The sequence below is a fragment of the Neoarius graeffei genome, chromosome 10, assembly GCF_027579695.1.
Source record: "Neoarius graeffei isolate fNeoGra1 chromosome 10, fNeoGra1.pri, whole genome shotgun sequence".
Taxonomy (NCBI): Eukaryota; Metazoa; Chordata; class Actinopteri; order Siluriformes; family Ariidae; genus Neoarius; species Neoarius graeffei.
In genome coordinates, this window is record NC_083578.1 from 63,388,364 (window position 1) to 63,403,540 (window position 15,177).

Genomic DNA, 15,177 nt, shown 5'->3' on the forward strand with positions numbered 1-15,177 from the left:
TGTTGTATCTTCCGTTTTATGATGCGCCAAATGTTTTCTATGGTTGAAAGATCTGGACTGCAGGCTGGCCAGTTCAGTACCCAGACCCTTCTTCTACGCAGCCATGATGCTGTAATTGATGCAGTATGTGGTTTGGCATTGTCATGTTGGAAAATGCAAGGTCTTCCCTGAAAGAGACGTCGTCTGGATGGGAGCATATGTTGCTCTAGAACCTGGATATACCTTTCAGCATTGATGGTGTCTTTTCAGATGTGTAAGTTGCCCATGCCACACGCACTAATGCAACCCCATACCATCAGAAATGCAGGCTTCTGAACTGAGCGCTGATAACAACTTGGGTCGTCCTTCTCCTCTTTAGTCTGAATGACACGGCGTCCCTGATTTCCATAAAGAACTTCAAATTTTGATTCGTCTGACCACAGAACAGTTTTCCACTTTGCCACAGTCCATTTTAAATGAGGCTTGGCCCAGAGAAGACGTCTGCGCTTCTGGATCATGTTTAGATACGACTTCCTATTTGAACTATAGAGTTTTAGCTGGCAACAGCGGATGGCACGGTGAACTGTGTTCACAGATAATGTTCTCTGGAAATATTCCTGAGCCCATTTTGTGATTTCCAATACAGAAGCATGCCTGTATGTGAGGCAGTGCCATCTAAGGGCCCAAAGATCACGGGCACCCAGTATGGTTTTCCGGCCTTGACCCTTACGCACAGAGATTCTTCCAGATTCTCTGAATCTTTTGATGATATTATGCACTGTAGATGATGATATGTTCAAACTCTTTGCAATTTTACACTGTCGAACTCCTTTCTGATATTGCTCCACTATTTATTGGCGTAGAATTAGGGGGATTGGTGATCCTCTTCCCATCTTTACTTCTGAGAGCTGCTGCCACTCCAAGATGCTCTTTTTATACCCAGTCATGTTAATGACCTATTGCCAATTGACCTAATGAGTTGCAATTTGGTCCTCCAGCTGTTCCTTTTTTGTACCTTTAACTTTTCCAGCCTCTTATTGCCCCTGTCCCAACTTTTTTGAGATGTGTTGCTGTCATGAAATTTCAAATGAGCCAATATTTGGTATGAAATTTCAAAACATCTCACTTTCGACATTTGATATGTTGTCTATGTTCTATTGTGAATACAATATCAGTTATTGAGATTTGTCAATTATTGCATTCCGTTTTTATTTACAATTTGTACTTTGTCCCAACTTTTTAGGAATCGGGGTTGTAAGATAGTGCATTATCATATTTAATGTGAGAGCGGCATGATGGTGTAGCTCTGTCACCTCACAGCAAGAAGGTTCTGGGTTCGAGCCCAGCGGCTGGCGAGGGCCTTTCTGTGTGGAGTTTGCAGGTTCTCCCCGTGTCTGTGTGGGTTTCCTCTGGGTGCTCCGGTTTCCCACACAATCTAAAGACATGCAGGTTAGGCTAATTGACCGCAGGTGTGAGTGTGAGTGGTTGTTTGTCTCTGTGTCAGCCCGGCAATAACCTGGCAACTTGTCCAGGGTATATCCTACCTCTCACCCATAGTCAGCTGGGATAGGCTCCCGCTTGCCTGCAATCCTGTAGAACAGGATAAGTGGCTACAGATAATGGATGGATGGATATTTAATGTGGAACTTCATCTCCAGCTCTCAGCCTAACTCCACCCACTGCATAATTTTGAAAAATGGGCAAAGAGCTTTGGGAGTACAGGGAGGGTTAGAGGGGCTGAAGAAACAGGTGGTATAGGGAAGGGGGCATGGATGTGTGAGGCATATTTTAAAATGAGTGAGGTTTCAAGTACTCCCACTTAAGGGCAGGGGGTGGAGGAGGTGCCGCCCACCTCTGATTACAGGGTGTTAACATTTTTTGAAAATAAAAATTTAATGACGTAGAGAAGTACCAAACGGTTGACTTTATGTCAGCATCGGCCTTGGAAATTTCAGGATGATTTTAACCAGTAGATGGCGTTTTGAGCCATTTTCAATACATAAAATGCAGATTTTTATTGTTTCATCACAGTACATTCATAGCATCTATTTTAAAGCTCAAAAACACATTTAAGTGTGCAATGCCTCTTTATTAAAATATACAGTAACCTCTGTTATACAGTACATTGCATTATCAATGTATTATTGATATAAACCATAATATACATATACAATATACCAGTCAAAAGTTGAGCAAATGTGGTCAAATTGCTTTGGTATAAGAAAAATAAAACAGTTTTTGAACCACCTGTAACTGATGATTTTACTATAACCTACCAATCATGTATTTATGATGTCTTTGGTTTCTGTGAGAAGTACAGCCATTTCTCTTGGCAGACACAATTTATATTATGTAGATTCAAGTGCATTTTTTTATATCACAAGTGATTCATTTTGAGGACTGAACCTGAACTAATGTCTATCTCAGAGGGCTTCAGTGAGCCTCAGTGAGCTCAGTACTCTGTTGCTGCTGTGCCACACTAGCTATCCGAGTAGCCATTTTGCAGCTCTCCTGTTCTTTGCATTCATTCATCAGGACATCCTTCTCATCCTCTGCCATCTTCCTCCTCTCCTGCTTCTTTGACCTCTTTATGATTGCTACCTGTAAAAACATCCCCATCCATGCACAAAAAGACATATACTGTACATGTCTCTCTCTCACACACACAAAAGTTTTATATTGAACAGTGTAGCCAAGCATATAAAACATTACGGTATGGGAAAATGTCAGTGAGTTTATAAGCCTGAGAAAATGGAGCCATAAAAATCACATTAGGGAAAACACAAATTAGTAGCTGCAGTTAGAAAAACTATTAATTAAACAGCAGAGGTACACAATAAAACTTGAGCAAGCACAGCCTGAAACGTAGAACAAAGAGTATACATGAGATTTCTCATGCAAACACACGCTTACACTACACACTTCATATTCCCAGCTATGAGTATAGCTCAGAGTACCAGACAGCTCTGGAAAGACAGGGTGAATTATTTATATAAAGCTGAGAGATTTACGATAGATTTTTTTCTGGCAAGATGAGACTATGCATCTGTAATGGTAATCACATTACCATAATCTTAGCCTCGAAATGCACTCAGATGTGTTTTTCTATTGGTGTCTGTATCATGGTTCAAAAGATGATGTAGTAGGCAGTGACAGCAATAGGCACATGCAGCATAATGAGGAGGAACTGAAACAATCTTTGTTCATTCCCAATATATAATTACAGTTTATAATATAAAGGAAATACATTATATCGTTTTTGAGCACAGATGTTGGGTGGATCTCAACATCTGCCAGTGCAGAGAATAAAAATGATTAACGTAAGCATGAGATCATTTATGCTACGTATATAGCTTTGTCAGGAACAATCCAGAGAGCCCCAGTGAAGAAGAAACACAACTTTATTCATCACACACTTGGGAAATTCCTCTCTGCATTTAACCCATCTGAGGCAGTGAACACACACATGTGAGCAATGAGCACACACACATACCCAGAGCAGCGGGCAGCCATGCTAACAGCGCCCAGGGAGTTAGGTACCTCACTCAAGGGCACTTCAGCCCAAGGCCATCCCATATTAACCTAACGTCTTTGAACTGTGACGGAAACCGGAGCACCCCCACGCAGAGAACATGCAAACTCCACACAGAAAGGCCCCTGCCGGCTGCTGGGCTTGAACCCAGAACTTTCTTGCTGTGAGGCGACCGTGCTAACCACTTACACCACCGTGCTGCCCAAGTTACCACGCAAGCCAAGAACTTACCTTGCCGAAGTTATTGTCTGGTATACAGTTATGATGACCAACTCTTCTATGCCTCCTTTCCATTTTGTCTGTATTCAGAGCCTGGAAAAGAAGCAACATTACAAAATGATGGAGGGGAAAAGAATGGATAGTTGAAATAAAAAGAACAGTTTGCTATAAACAACATTTCGTCAAGCAGCCACAACATGTTTGCTGTCTGAAGTTAATGTTTTTAGTTTTGCAGTGGGGCTATAAGACTATTGGCTCTAACACACAAGAGAAGCTATTACCCCCAGTTTACCACTGTAGAAACTGCATGCTTATATCAACATTCACTTTAAAGATATACACAATATTGTATGTATTTCATTTAATCCTCGAAGTAATATCCAAATTTAATATCCAAAATTGCATATTAGATGCATTTTGCATACAAACAAGCAGAGGAGACCTGTCAAGGCCTTCTAGGCCTTCAGAGAAGGCCCAAACATATCAGCATTTCAAATACTATATTTAGTTTCTTTCATTTCTTTCATAATTTAATTATAATCACTCTCTTCTAATTCGGCCTCGTTTTCTATCAAATTTGCTTCAGAAATGAAAGGGTTACTGTCCTGAAAACATTAAAATAGAGTTATCCAATGAGATTTGTTTGTTTGTTGTCTCTAGGCTGAGAAGAATTTAGAGTTGGCTCACTCATTGGTTAGGAATTCATTGCTGGGACAGAAGGCCATGGCAGTGTATGTTTATCTAGGAAGTGACAGATGAATTAACCAATCAGATTTTGATTTATAGTGGGAGGGACCAAAAATTTATCACCCTAGGCCTCCTCAAAGGCCAACGCAAGTTTAACCATGAGTCAGCACTGTCAGTGCAGCAGTGAAGTCACCTTCCAGCCGGTATAGCGTTCATCAGTAGTGTTAGCGAATGCTAATAAAGTGGTCAAGCCAGTGCTATTGAGAGCAAGTAGCGCAGGCTAACAACCGAGAAACTAAGATTTCTGTCTCCGGACTCTTCTTCCACACACACTCGCTACAGTATTTTTCACTCAGACTCAAGTATTCGTTTCCCTCTGTAATTTACTTAGTTACTTTTAAAATCAAAATCAACAACTACACACAATGGAACAACCTGGCAGCCTGACGCTAATCCCTTGTAAATTCCTTTGCTCTGTTGCTTTTTTGTTGTGTCTGTCTAAGTTTTGGCTGAGCTCAAGTCCCAGCCCTAATAGTAACGGTTCGCCACTGCAACCAAGAGACTTTAGTTTAAAAATGTACTACAATAACTTGGTAAATAATGACACCAGACTTACTGGGCACTTTATCAGACAATCCTACCTTCCCGATAACCTTGTAGCTATAGATGTAGAGACCATAGCTCGTCTTTTTTAACACAATTTGCACTCGTCACTTTCTAGACCTTCATCAGTGTTGGTTTCTGACAGCAATATAGTCTACAGTCAGTAACTGTATGCTTAAAAAGTACATGTTTGGTAGCTGCACCTGATAAACTGTAACTCCAAACTGTGTATAAATGGCACACAATATTATTTTTAAAAATGCATTGAAGCATGGCATATATCATAAAAGCATGCTGTCATTTCCTGGAGATAAAATGAAATCCGTGTCAGTGTCATTTTACTAGAACACTGAAATGTTACAGTTTTGACAGCTTTAGTGCCGTTTTAGTGGATGACATCACTTCTTTTTACAGTTCCTACTGGAGGGTAATTCATCCTAGTAAAACACCTGTGTAATTTTATCTCTCTCCCTATTTCCTCTATCCACAAATCCCTATAGTGAGCATACAGACACTCACTTGCTCTTACGAGAGGTAGTGTGATTTTACACTATAGTTTAAAGATAAATGGTATTATATAAAAACACTGAGCTGAATCATTAGATGCTGATTCTAGAGTATTTGATGGCTTTCATGAGGACTAACATAATGAAAAATTTGAAGGACCACCATTCTTGAATTATTCAAAGTCTTTTTCCTGGCTTTACTAAAACAGCGCTTTTGTGAGCGCAAAAGAGCAAAGCATTGTTAAAATCCAGCGGGCACAGAGCCAGAGCACACTTCCTGTTCCTCAAGGCTTTCTTCATCTCAGCAGGGCCTGTGAAATAGAGATCCTCAGCAGAACCTGGGAGTTTTGATCTGGTGGACTGAATAATGCAGTGTGTGTCTGGAGAGCAGGCACCATGCTCATGGCTCTGTGCACACTTTTATCTCTGGCTAGTTCTTCATGCAACCAGGATCCATTTGTCTTTTCTGTCTGTCTTTACTGCCTTCCTGTCTGTCTTTCTGTCTGTGTTTACTGTCTGTCTGGCTTTAGTGTTCATCTGCCAACCTGTCTTTAGCATATTTCTGTTTGTTTCTTTGTCTTTTCCGTCTGTCTTGACTGTCTGTTGTCTGTCTGCTTTCAATTTCTGACTGTTTGTCTTTAGGGGTGGCACAGCGGTTAGCACTGTCACCTCACAGCAAGAAGGTCCTGGGTTCAAGCCCAGCGGCCAATGAGAGCCTTTCTGTGTGGAGTTTGCATGTTCTCCCCGTGTCCACGTGGGTTTCCTCCGGGTGCTCTGGTTTCCTCCACAGTCCAAAGACATGCAGGTTAGGTTAACTGGTGGGTCTAAATTGACTATAGGTGTGAATGTGAGTGTGAACGGTTGTTTGTCTCTATATGTCAGCCCTGCGATGACCTGGCGGCTTGTCCAGGGTGTACCCCGCCTCTCACCTATAGTCAGCTTGGATAGGCTCCAGCTTGCCCATGACTCTATACAGAATAAGCAGCTACAGATGATGGATGTATGTTTGTCTTTAGTGTCTATATTAATGTCTGTTTGTCTTTACTGTCTACCTGTCTGTATACATATCTTTACTACCTGTGTCTGTCTGTCTATATTGCTGGGCTGTCTGTCTTTACTATCTGTTGGTCTTTGCTTCCTTCGTCATTGTCTGTAAGCTTGGACATACTGCAGGTATTTGAAGTTGATTCTACACTATCCTGTTCTCTGTGTGTGTGTGTGTGTGTGTGTGTGTGTGTGTAAGCTACCATGCCCGTCTTGTGGTTAGTGCACTGCTGTAGCTGTGTCTGTGTGTCCTTGAGGGTCTGGCGTAGGGTGCTGCTCTCCAGTTTCAGTGTAGCCAGCTCTGAACGCACATTATCCAGCTCAATCTGCAGTTGCTGCCCAATGGCCTGGCTGTCCCTAGAGGAAATGGGAAGGAGTTAGAGTGAATAAGCATGTGTTTTTATACTATTTAATAGTACACTCCTACTGAATTGTTTAGTTTGTGTCTTTTGGGTAAATTATTGGGTGCATATTTGAATCGAATCTGAAGTATGAATCTAATCTTTTTGAGCACCTGAGTGTTTGTATTTCCCTCTGGCTCTCTTGCAGTAGCAGGTCTTTGTTTTGGCTCCTGCTGTTCTGCACGGTGACTTGGCTTCGTAACAGTTCCAGGTCTTCCTGTCTGAGCGAGGCCATGTGCTCTCTCTCCCCTGGCAGGAGGTGCTTCAGTGGGACACATCCTGAAAGCTGCCTCTCACTCAGCTCCAGAGCTTCACACAATGCACGTGCCAGATCCACATACTAAACATAGGCATACAGAAAACAAGGGTAATTAGCTTCCAGAGTGTGTTGGACAGTGTAAAATAGATGTACATTTATCACATTTTTGGAATGGGCATGATTAGGATAATGAATATTGGCTTCTTCCCAATATTACAGTGGAAGAACTTGTTTAGACTTGGCATTAAGATCCAACTAATCACAACTGGACAGCTGTGGCAGATAATTTGTGTCCAATTTTTTTTTTTTACACTTCAGACACTAAACATGTCTTAGCTGATTGATTACATCTGGTGTGGATGAAAACTGGGTAATCTTGGTTTAAAAAAAAAAAAGATCATTGCATGTGTTAAAGTTTGTGTGTTGAATCGGGACAATGTGAGGTACGCTGATTAAGATGCGCCGTCATTATGCTGTAAGTTTTTCAGTAAGAAGTGGCTGTGTTGTTAAACTCTTACAGCTGTTGAAATATTCAGAGTAACTATATGCCACTCATTTTTATTCCAACCATATACAGGAAATCACCACAGCTGCACATTAGTTAGTTTAACCCCAAACACTGAAATCCAGTGTGTGGGGTGAACAAATGCTGTGATAAAATAAGTGCTACTTCAAAAACTATTTCCTATCGCAATGATGAGAAAAGAAATACAAACAGACAAGTGGAAATGTGAACAGGTCATAAACAGAGGGAGAAGATTATAGAAAAGGTCACCGTATGTTATAAGTGACCTTTCTTCATAACAGGCATACAGTTTGACGTGTACTGTGTCTCTCTCTCTCACTCACACACACACACACACAGAGTGCACTCACCGTCCTCTCACTGAGTTCCAAAGCATCAGACATGTCCAGTCTTGCTGTGCGTTCCAGTGCTGCCTCACTCAGAGCCTCAGGGAAGGCAAAGCCACTCTGCATGAAGCAAACCAACACTTATAAATCTTCTAGCATGTAACCCAGACAGCACACACGTGTGTGCATGCACCTGCACACACATGCACACACGCACACCATAAGCTTTGTATGTGTACATCTAAAAAGACACATACAATGGCTCACACCAACAGAGGCATTGTTATTAATATAAATGTAAAGTTACAGTCATACCACAGAGCTGAAGGAGTTGCTTTGTGCTGCAGATCTCTTAAGTCTTTGAGCTTTCATTTGAACCTGTTTCTTTTGATCCTGTCTCACTGGCTCCCTCTGCTGGGCTGACATCTCTACAAACACACAACAGTACAGGTGGCACATACCCCTTTTCCACCAAATCAGTTCCAGAGCTGGTTCGGGACCAGTGCTGGTGCTGGTTCAGAACTCGTTCAACTTGCGAGCCAGCTGAGAACCAGTTTGCTTTTCCATAGCTCGTGGTGCTAAGGGGAGCCACGTCATTACGTCGCTGTATACGTCAGTGACGTCGCTGCGTTTGCATAAACCTTGGCGCGAATATCGAAGCAACAACAACACAGAGAAGAAGCAGCAGCAGCAACAACAACAACAATAATGGATGACTTCGCGTTTGTACAGCTGCTGCTTCTCGTCGCTTAAAAATGGCGACCTTTCGCGGTCTTGCGATTGTTGTCGGTCTTAACAACTCTGCCCCCCCCCCCCCCCCCCCCCCCCCCCCCCCCCGCTGACGTAAGCGGTTCTTTCCTCTGGCCCAGCAAAGAGTTGGTGCTTGCCTGGAACTGCTTTTTCTGGCCCCAGAGCCAGTTCTTTGTCAGTGGAAACAGAAAACCCGGTTCCAAACTAAGCACTGGCCCCGAACCAGCCCTGGAACTGCTTTGGTGGAAAAGGGGCATCTGTGACTTCAGCTACATACAGTAGATATATACAAAGTCAACAACAAGGTCTAGTGTGACTCACTGCAGGGCCATTTCTTCTCTACAGCACTGATCCTCTCTTTCATCGCACTGAGGGTTTCTTTGCCCTGACGTATCATTTCTTCTTGACGACAACCTTTGCACTTGGACACCTGATTAGGCAGATGGTTGGAACAAACCATAATAGCCACATCCTGAAAAACAAATAAAGTAGAAACTGTAATACCTATAAGATGTCTTCTTGTGGTAAGTATTGGTGACTTTGAATCATTGATTTAAGTTTGACAAATCATGCTAAGAACTCCACCCCACTACAAAGAGAGAAAAGCCTTAACGTCGCTTATTAACAAGCTAAGCATTACCACGTTGCATAATGAATAAGGGAGCTGAAGTAAATGGATATTTAAATAATGTTGGCTGGCGTTGAGTGGTATATCAGATATATTCCATTCAGCTAGCATGGTATTGAACAAGTTGAAGATGAATTCAATATCATGCTAACTGAATGGACTATATCTGATATACCAAGAAAAAAAAAGCCAGCCAATATTATTATTATGACACACATTCCTTTTGGGTATTCAACGCATCTTTCTCTTTCAAAATTCTCTCAAAATCTTTCGTATTTAACAAAGCAAACCTGGCGGTCATGTTTGTTTACAAATTGTCACAGCCGCTCGCTAGTGCAGAAGTTTTATGTCTCTGACGTGTGACATCATGTTGTCTTGACAACCATGCAATATCGTAAAACATATTCAACGCTCATTCTCAATTGGGTAGAGTGATGTAATACACATAGGATAAGCGATATGCTAACAATATTGCATGCTATCAAACCAAATGAATGAAACCCGCTAGAAGGGAATAGAATACATGTTTTATTCCATTGAAAAAGTGTCCTGTATGTATAAGAATAAATAATAGTTAAATATAAGTGGCTAACACACTGCACTAGCCTGCCAAAGTAACTACACTACTTAGTGATACCAAAGCATATCACTAATAAAGCAGGGATCCCACCAATAACTCCATGAAGGAGATTGTGGATCATTTACAAAAATGAACGTGGAGGCTGTCAATCAAGATACTAGGAATATTCATGAAGCAATATATTAGCAACATTCTAAGAGACTCCTAACAGACTCCTATTAGACGTTTCTTTGAATGCTTTGAATTTTTTCATCCATATAATTATCATATGAATTTGTTTTTGTTTGTTTTCTTCCATTTTTAAATGGCTTCTTGCTGATATGTTACAAATTATTGTAGCGGACATCATGTTTTCAGATGTTTCATACAAGTCCTTGTTGAAAACCCTGCCTTAAACACATCTACTCGAGAAAATTCTGGTGACCTCAAGCAAATCTACAAAAATATATACAAAAATATGGTTGCTGTCTGTCCCAAGCCACCATTAGATAGTTATTGTATGTGAGTTTTGAGTAAGCAAATTATCCAATCTTTGTCCATGGTAATCAAACACATGCTATAAATGTGGTTGAAAAACACTGGAGTATTTCTTTCAAGGCATATTTGGTGATTTTGGAGAAACCAGCAACCGTAAGCTAGGTTTTGAAAGTATCCAAACAAACAATGGTGGCTTATTGATGGAGAAAGATTCCATGAGAGAGCGCATTGGGGGAGCGCAGCACATGGTTGTCATATCCAAGTAACAATATTTCCCCTAAAACAAAATAAACCAGGTAACTCCCTCAGTTGTCGCCATCGTTGAAAACTCATACCAATGTTCACTCTGGTTTGACCTCTTGCTTTTGCTGCCATCATGTGCTGTTGGAAAGGTCCTACTTCCCACTTGTGAAGCTGGAATTATGAGTATGCCATGTTCAAGTGCCTTGTTGTTGGAGTGAAAGGACAAATAGTGAATGGAAGATTCTCTCATTTGTTTCTTGGGTAAATCCTATTTTAATTACGTAACGCACATGCTAAATAGCATTGTTCTATATCACGCAGATTAGTTTATGCACACAAGCAACAGCTAATGATATTTGTACTGCTAAAAATAAACAATTTCTTATCATCCACTACCGAAAACGTCCTCTTCTCTACCATGTCGAAAGGCTGAATGTCGTCCCAACTTTGGAATACGGGTATCAAAATTATTTCCGAAGTTCCCACTCGAAATTACGAGTTGAGGGGGCGTTCATGTGCAATTTCCAACTCATATTTAGGCAACTCATATTGACCAAAATTTAGAAAGCATGTTTATCCAACCTCTTTTCATTGTAGCCTTTTCTACTTCAATCTTTCTTTCCTTGCTTTGTTTAGCAGTGAAAGCTGTTGTAGATATAATAGTTGGGTGTAACTAGAAATTTTGGATGCCCTTTCAATGCCAATCTTGTGTGACTAGCTCGCTAGGTTTAGCAACATCATATATGTCTGCAATATGCCTATGTAGAGCAGCATGGTGGTGTAGTGGTTAGCACTGTCGCCTCACAGCAAGAAGGTTCTGTGTTCAAGCCCAGTGGCTGATGGGGGCCTTTCTGTGTGGAGTTTGTACGTTCTGCCCACGTCTGCATGGGTTTCCTCCGGTTTTCCCCACAGTCCAAAGACATGCAGGTTAGGTTAATTGGTGGCTCTAAATTGACCATAGGTGTGAATGTGATGCCCAGATCAGACGGCAGGCTACAAATAGTTTTCAACTACTTGCGTCTACGTGCGATAACAAAATCGCAGGTAGACGCAAGACTGGTCTTACGACGACACAGATAATGGCAGAGTGTTGCAGAGGGTCTTTAGTAGAGGCAGGTTGACGCAAGTGGATCACGATCAGTTCGCATTTCAGCTGCGATTCGCTTCCAATCGGTGCAAATAGCAGGTTGACGCATGTAGAGGCAGGTGGTCGTGCAATGCTTGAGCAACCAATCGGGGGTTGAAGCAATTTGGAGTGTGTGGAGAAGAAGAGAGGAAGGCAAAAATGCACATTCACACAAACTCTGGGACTTCCACAATACTCATAGTTTATTAACTTACTGCAGTAAAATTCTCAGAGTTAATTTCCCAGTGTTAAGCAAAAGTGTTAAAATATAGTGTTGAAATGACACTGTAAAAAGTTGATTTAACTTTAGGAAGTGTTAAATTAACACTGCAGAGATTGGGACAAAATAAACACCAGCATAGTGTTAAAATCGACTCTCTCAGAGTTGATTTAACACTATAAAATTTGCTGTGTACACTTCAACCTTAATATGCCCGGTTGAACGGCTCTATCTTATCATACATGAACAAAATAGAGGTCATACATTCCCTAAACGTTACTCTTGAGTTGGGGAACGAAAAGAAAAGGAACTCATTAACAGACACTCATTTCTAGCAAGGTGCACAGTTCAACTAACAGAAAACACAAGCGTGAGCTGATGATGCCACCTCTCTAGGTAACACAGCGTGTCTTAAAGGCACATTTCACAATTTTGACTGTTACAACGTCTGACCACAAAGAAAGATTTGGTGCAAAACGCCTGCGTCCTCTCGCCACCCAACCGATCGCAGGTTGCAGCATGCGTCTTTTTGCCATCTGGCCTGGGCATGAGTGTGAATGGTTGTTTGTCTCTGTGTGTCAGCCCTGTGATGATTAGGCTCCAGCTTGCCTGCAACCCTGCACAGGATAAGTAGTTACGGATAATCAATGGACATCTACCTAGCCTTGAGGAAGACCTTGATCAGTTGCAACGAGTGCATGGGCAGAGTGTCCACAGGTAGGTAGGTAGACAGGCAGGTAGGCCATCCAATCATTTCATTTGGATTGAATGAAATGATTGGTCGTGCTTTTTACATTCTTGTGACTGCCACAGATGGCAGATTTTTATCTTTTTGATTGTCAGAGCATTTGATGTATTCACTGCTATTGGGATGTAAAGAGAATTTCAAGAAATATAACAAACTGTTTCTGAAAGAAAAAAAAAACGCTTACCCTGCCTTTAATGTTAGGGTTACAACATGGTCACTGCCTGACAAGAGTCATAGTTTATATTAAGCTTAAATGTATCCACAGCAATAAATAGTGGGATAAATTGTTCTGCATGTATACTGAATGTCTCACCTTAGTGCGTGGGATTGTTAAAGGAAGAAGATCTGCATGCTCTATCCTCTCTTTCTTTAAATCTCTCTCTGTTTGTCTAAAAGCAGGAATGAAAGAGAATTAATAACTTACTTTAAAAGAATATGGATGATTAGATATGATGAATGCAATTAATAATGTATATGTGCAGGTGTATGGAGATTTTGTCGACATCATACGCCAATTTCTCTCTCAGTGTCCTCAGTTCCTCTTCTTTCTGTTCAAGAAGCTCAGTGGTCACTGATAACTTCTGCGTGAGCATGCTCAGTTGCATTCTCTGGTCCACTACTAAAGCTTTGTGTGTCTCCAGCTCCAATTTCTGCTGTTCACTCAGTTCTCCTATACACAATAAGTGCTCTGTACATTAATAAAATGCAGTACTGACTGACACAATGAATTTCTATTTGTCTTAGATGACTGAAAAGTGGTGTTTCTAATATAATTAATGAAGAGTCTGTTGTATGACTCTCAATTAATTGGGAGTCTGATTGAATTGAATTTTTTTACAATCAATTTAAAAATACCAGGATAACAAGTTCTAGTCTAGCAACCATCCTTTTTTTTACTTTTTATTTGTGCTCTGCTCCACTTTATTCATTTAAAGGTAGACTGCCTTTCAGATTTTTCAAGTTTGGGTCATAAAAAGAATTTTCCCCGACACCCAATTATTTTTGTTTAATGGACTGAAAGTTACTGAATTCGAATCACAGACTTCCAATTAAAAAAAAAAAAAATAGAACAATTAATGACTTTAGGGCCATGTGGCCCTAAATTCTCCACTATTTCTTCTTGCTTCACCATGACCCAATTCAAGATACTATGTCAGGCATCATGTGGTGGGCTTTCCCCGTTCATGCAAGGCATTGTGGGATACAAATTTGAAACAAGAGAGGAAAATGGAGGACGTGAGCATGCAAATGAAACATGGAAACTCAACTACAGTAACATAAAGTGAGAAGAAAAGATGTTATGTTGCAAAGGAAAGGAATCGCAGAACCAAACTAATAAATAATCAGCGGTAAGCGAGCACCTCGGTGTGATCAGCTGTTCGTTTAGCGACAGAATGATGTAACTGTCAGTGCACGGTCAAAGGTAAACCTGTGCATGCATATGCTTGACTGCACGAAATGAGTGATTTCATGTACATTATTTGCTTGGGAATCCCCTCAAATTAAATAACTTCCCAACCCCAGAATGGCCTGATATTTTGTGAGACATTACAAATATAAACATATATCACAATGACCAAATTTCAGAGGGAACTAAATTTCACCGATTTTATGAAATCGAAAGGCCGTCTCACTTTAAGCCTTTACCTAACAGCAAGTTATGCCGTAGTGTAAAGTACCTGTGAGATCAGAGAGGCGAGCATGGGCGTGGGCCAGGTCACGACTGAGAGATGAAATGACCTCACCCTGCCTGACCACTTCCTGCTGGGACACTCCAAGTGATGCCCTGAAAGAGTAAGTCATGCAGTGAGTCATCAGAAAAAAATGAGAACTAATTTCAGGAGGCAGCATTGCTGTCTTACAGCTCCAGGTTGCCCAGTTTGAACCTAAGAATAGGTTACTATCTATGAATGTTTTTCCAATGGCCATGTCTGTTTTCTGTGGGTTCTATGGTTTCCTCCTACTTCTCATTGGCTATGCAAAATTGCTCATAGGTGTGAACAAATGTGTGAAATTGTGTGTACATGGTCCCCTCCAATGAACTGGCAGTTCATACAAGGTATATTCATGCTTCTTCATGCCCACTTCGATCCTGGGATTGGCTCTAGATTCACAGTGACCCTGACCAGGATAAAGCGGTTACTAAAGAATGAATGAATGAAAATAATTCTAGACCTAGAACATTCAAGTGTGGCTTCAGTGTGAAAATATAGAAACATATTCAAAACATACAAAGGGTATTCTGCTAAGTCAGAGTATCAACACACCTCAATTTAAAATATGTACAAGTAGTTATTATCTAGGCCCAGTTTTTAAGTGGACT

General features: G+C 41.0%; 1 protein-coding gene across 1 annotated transcript in view; it reads right to left on the reverse strand.

Annotated features, from left to right (window-relative positions):
- Nucleotides 1-2,177: 2,177 nt before the first annotated feature.
- The window catches only part of fhad1 (forkhead-associated (FHA) phosphopeptide binding domain 1), a 38,093-nt gene continuing 25,093 nt past the window's right edge, over nt 2,178-15,177 (reverse strand). Inside the window, exons 20-29 of the mRNA XM_060932732.1 lie at nt 14,534-14,640; nt 13,365-13,524; nt 13,168-13,243; nt 9,154-9,304; nt 8,398-8,510; nt 8,107-8,202; nt 7,085-7,311; nt 6,774-6,927; nt 3,743-3,823; nt 2,178-2,580 (exon numbers count right to left, since the gene is read on the reverse strand). Of these exons, the coding sequence (XP_060788715.1) occupies nt 2,413-2,580; nt 3,743-3,823; nt 6,774-6,927; nt 7,085-7,311; nt 8,107-8,202; nt 8,398-8,510; nt 9,154-9,304; nt 13,168-13,243; nt 13,365-13,524; nt 14,534-14,640 (1,333 nt within the window). The 3' untranslated portion in view covers nt 2,178-2,412. The remainder of the gene's footprint in view (nt 2,581-3,742; nt 3,824-6,773; nt 6,928-7,084; nt 7,312-8,106; nt 8,203-8,397; nt 8,511-9,153; nt 9,305-13,167; nt 13,244-13,364; nt 13,525-14,533; nt 14,641-15,177) is intronic.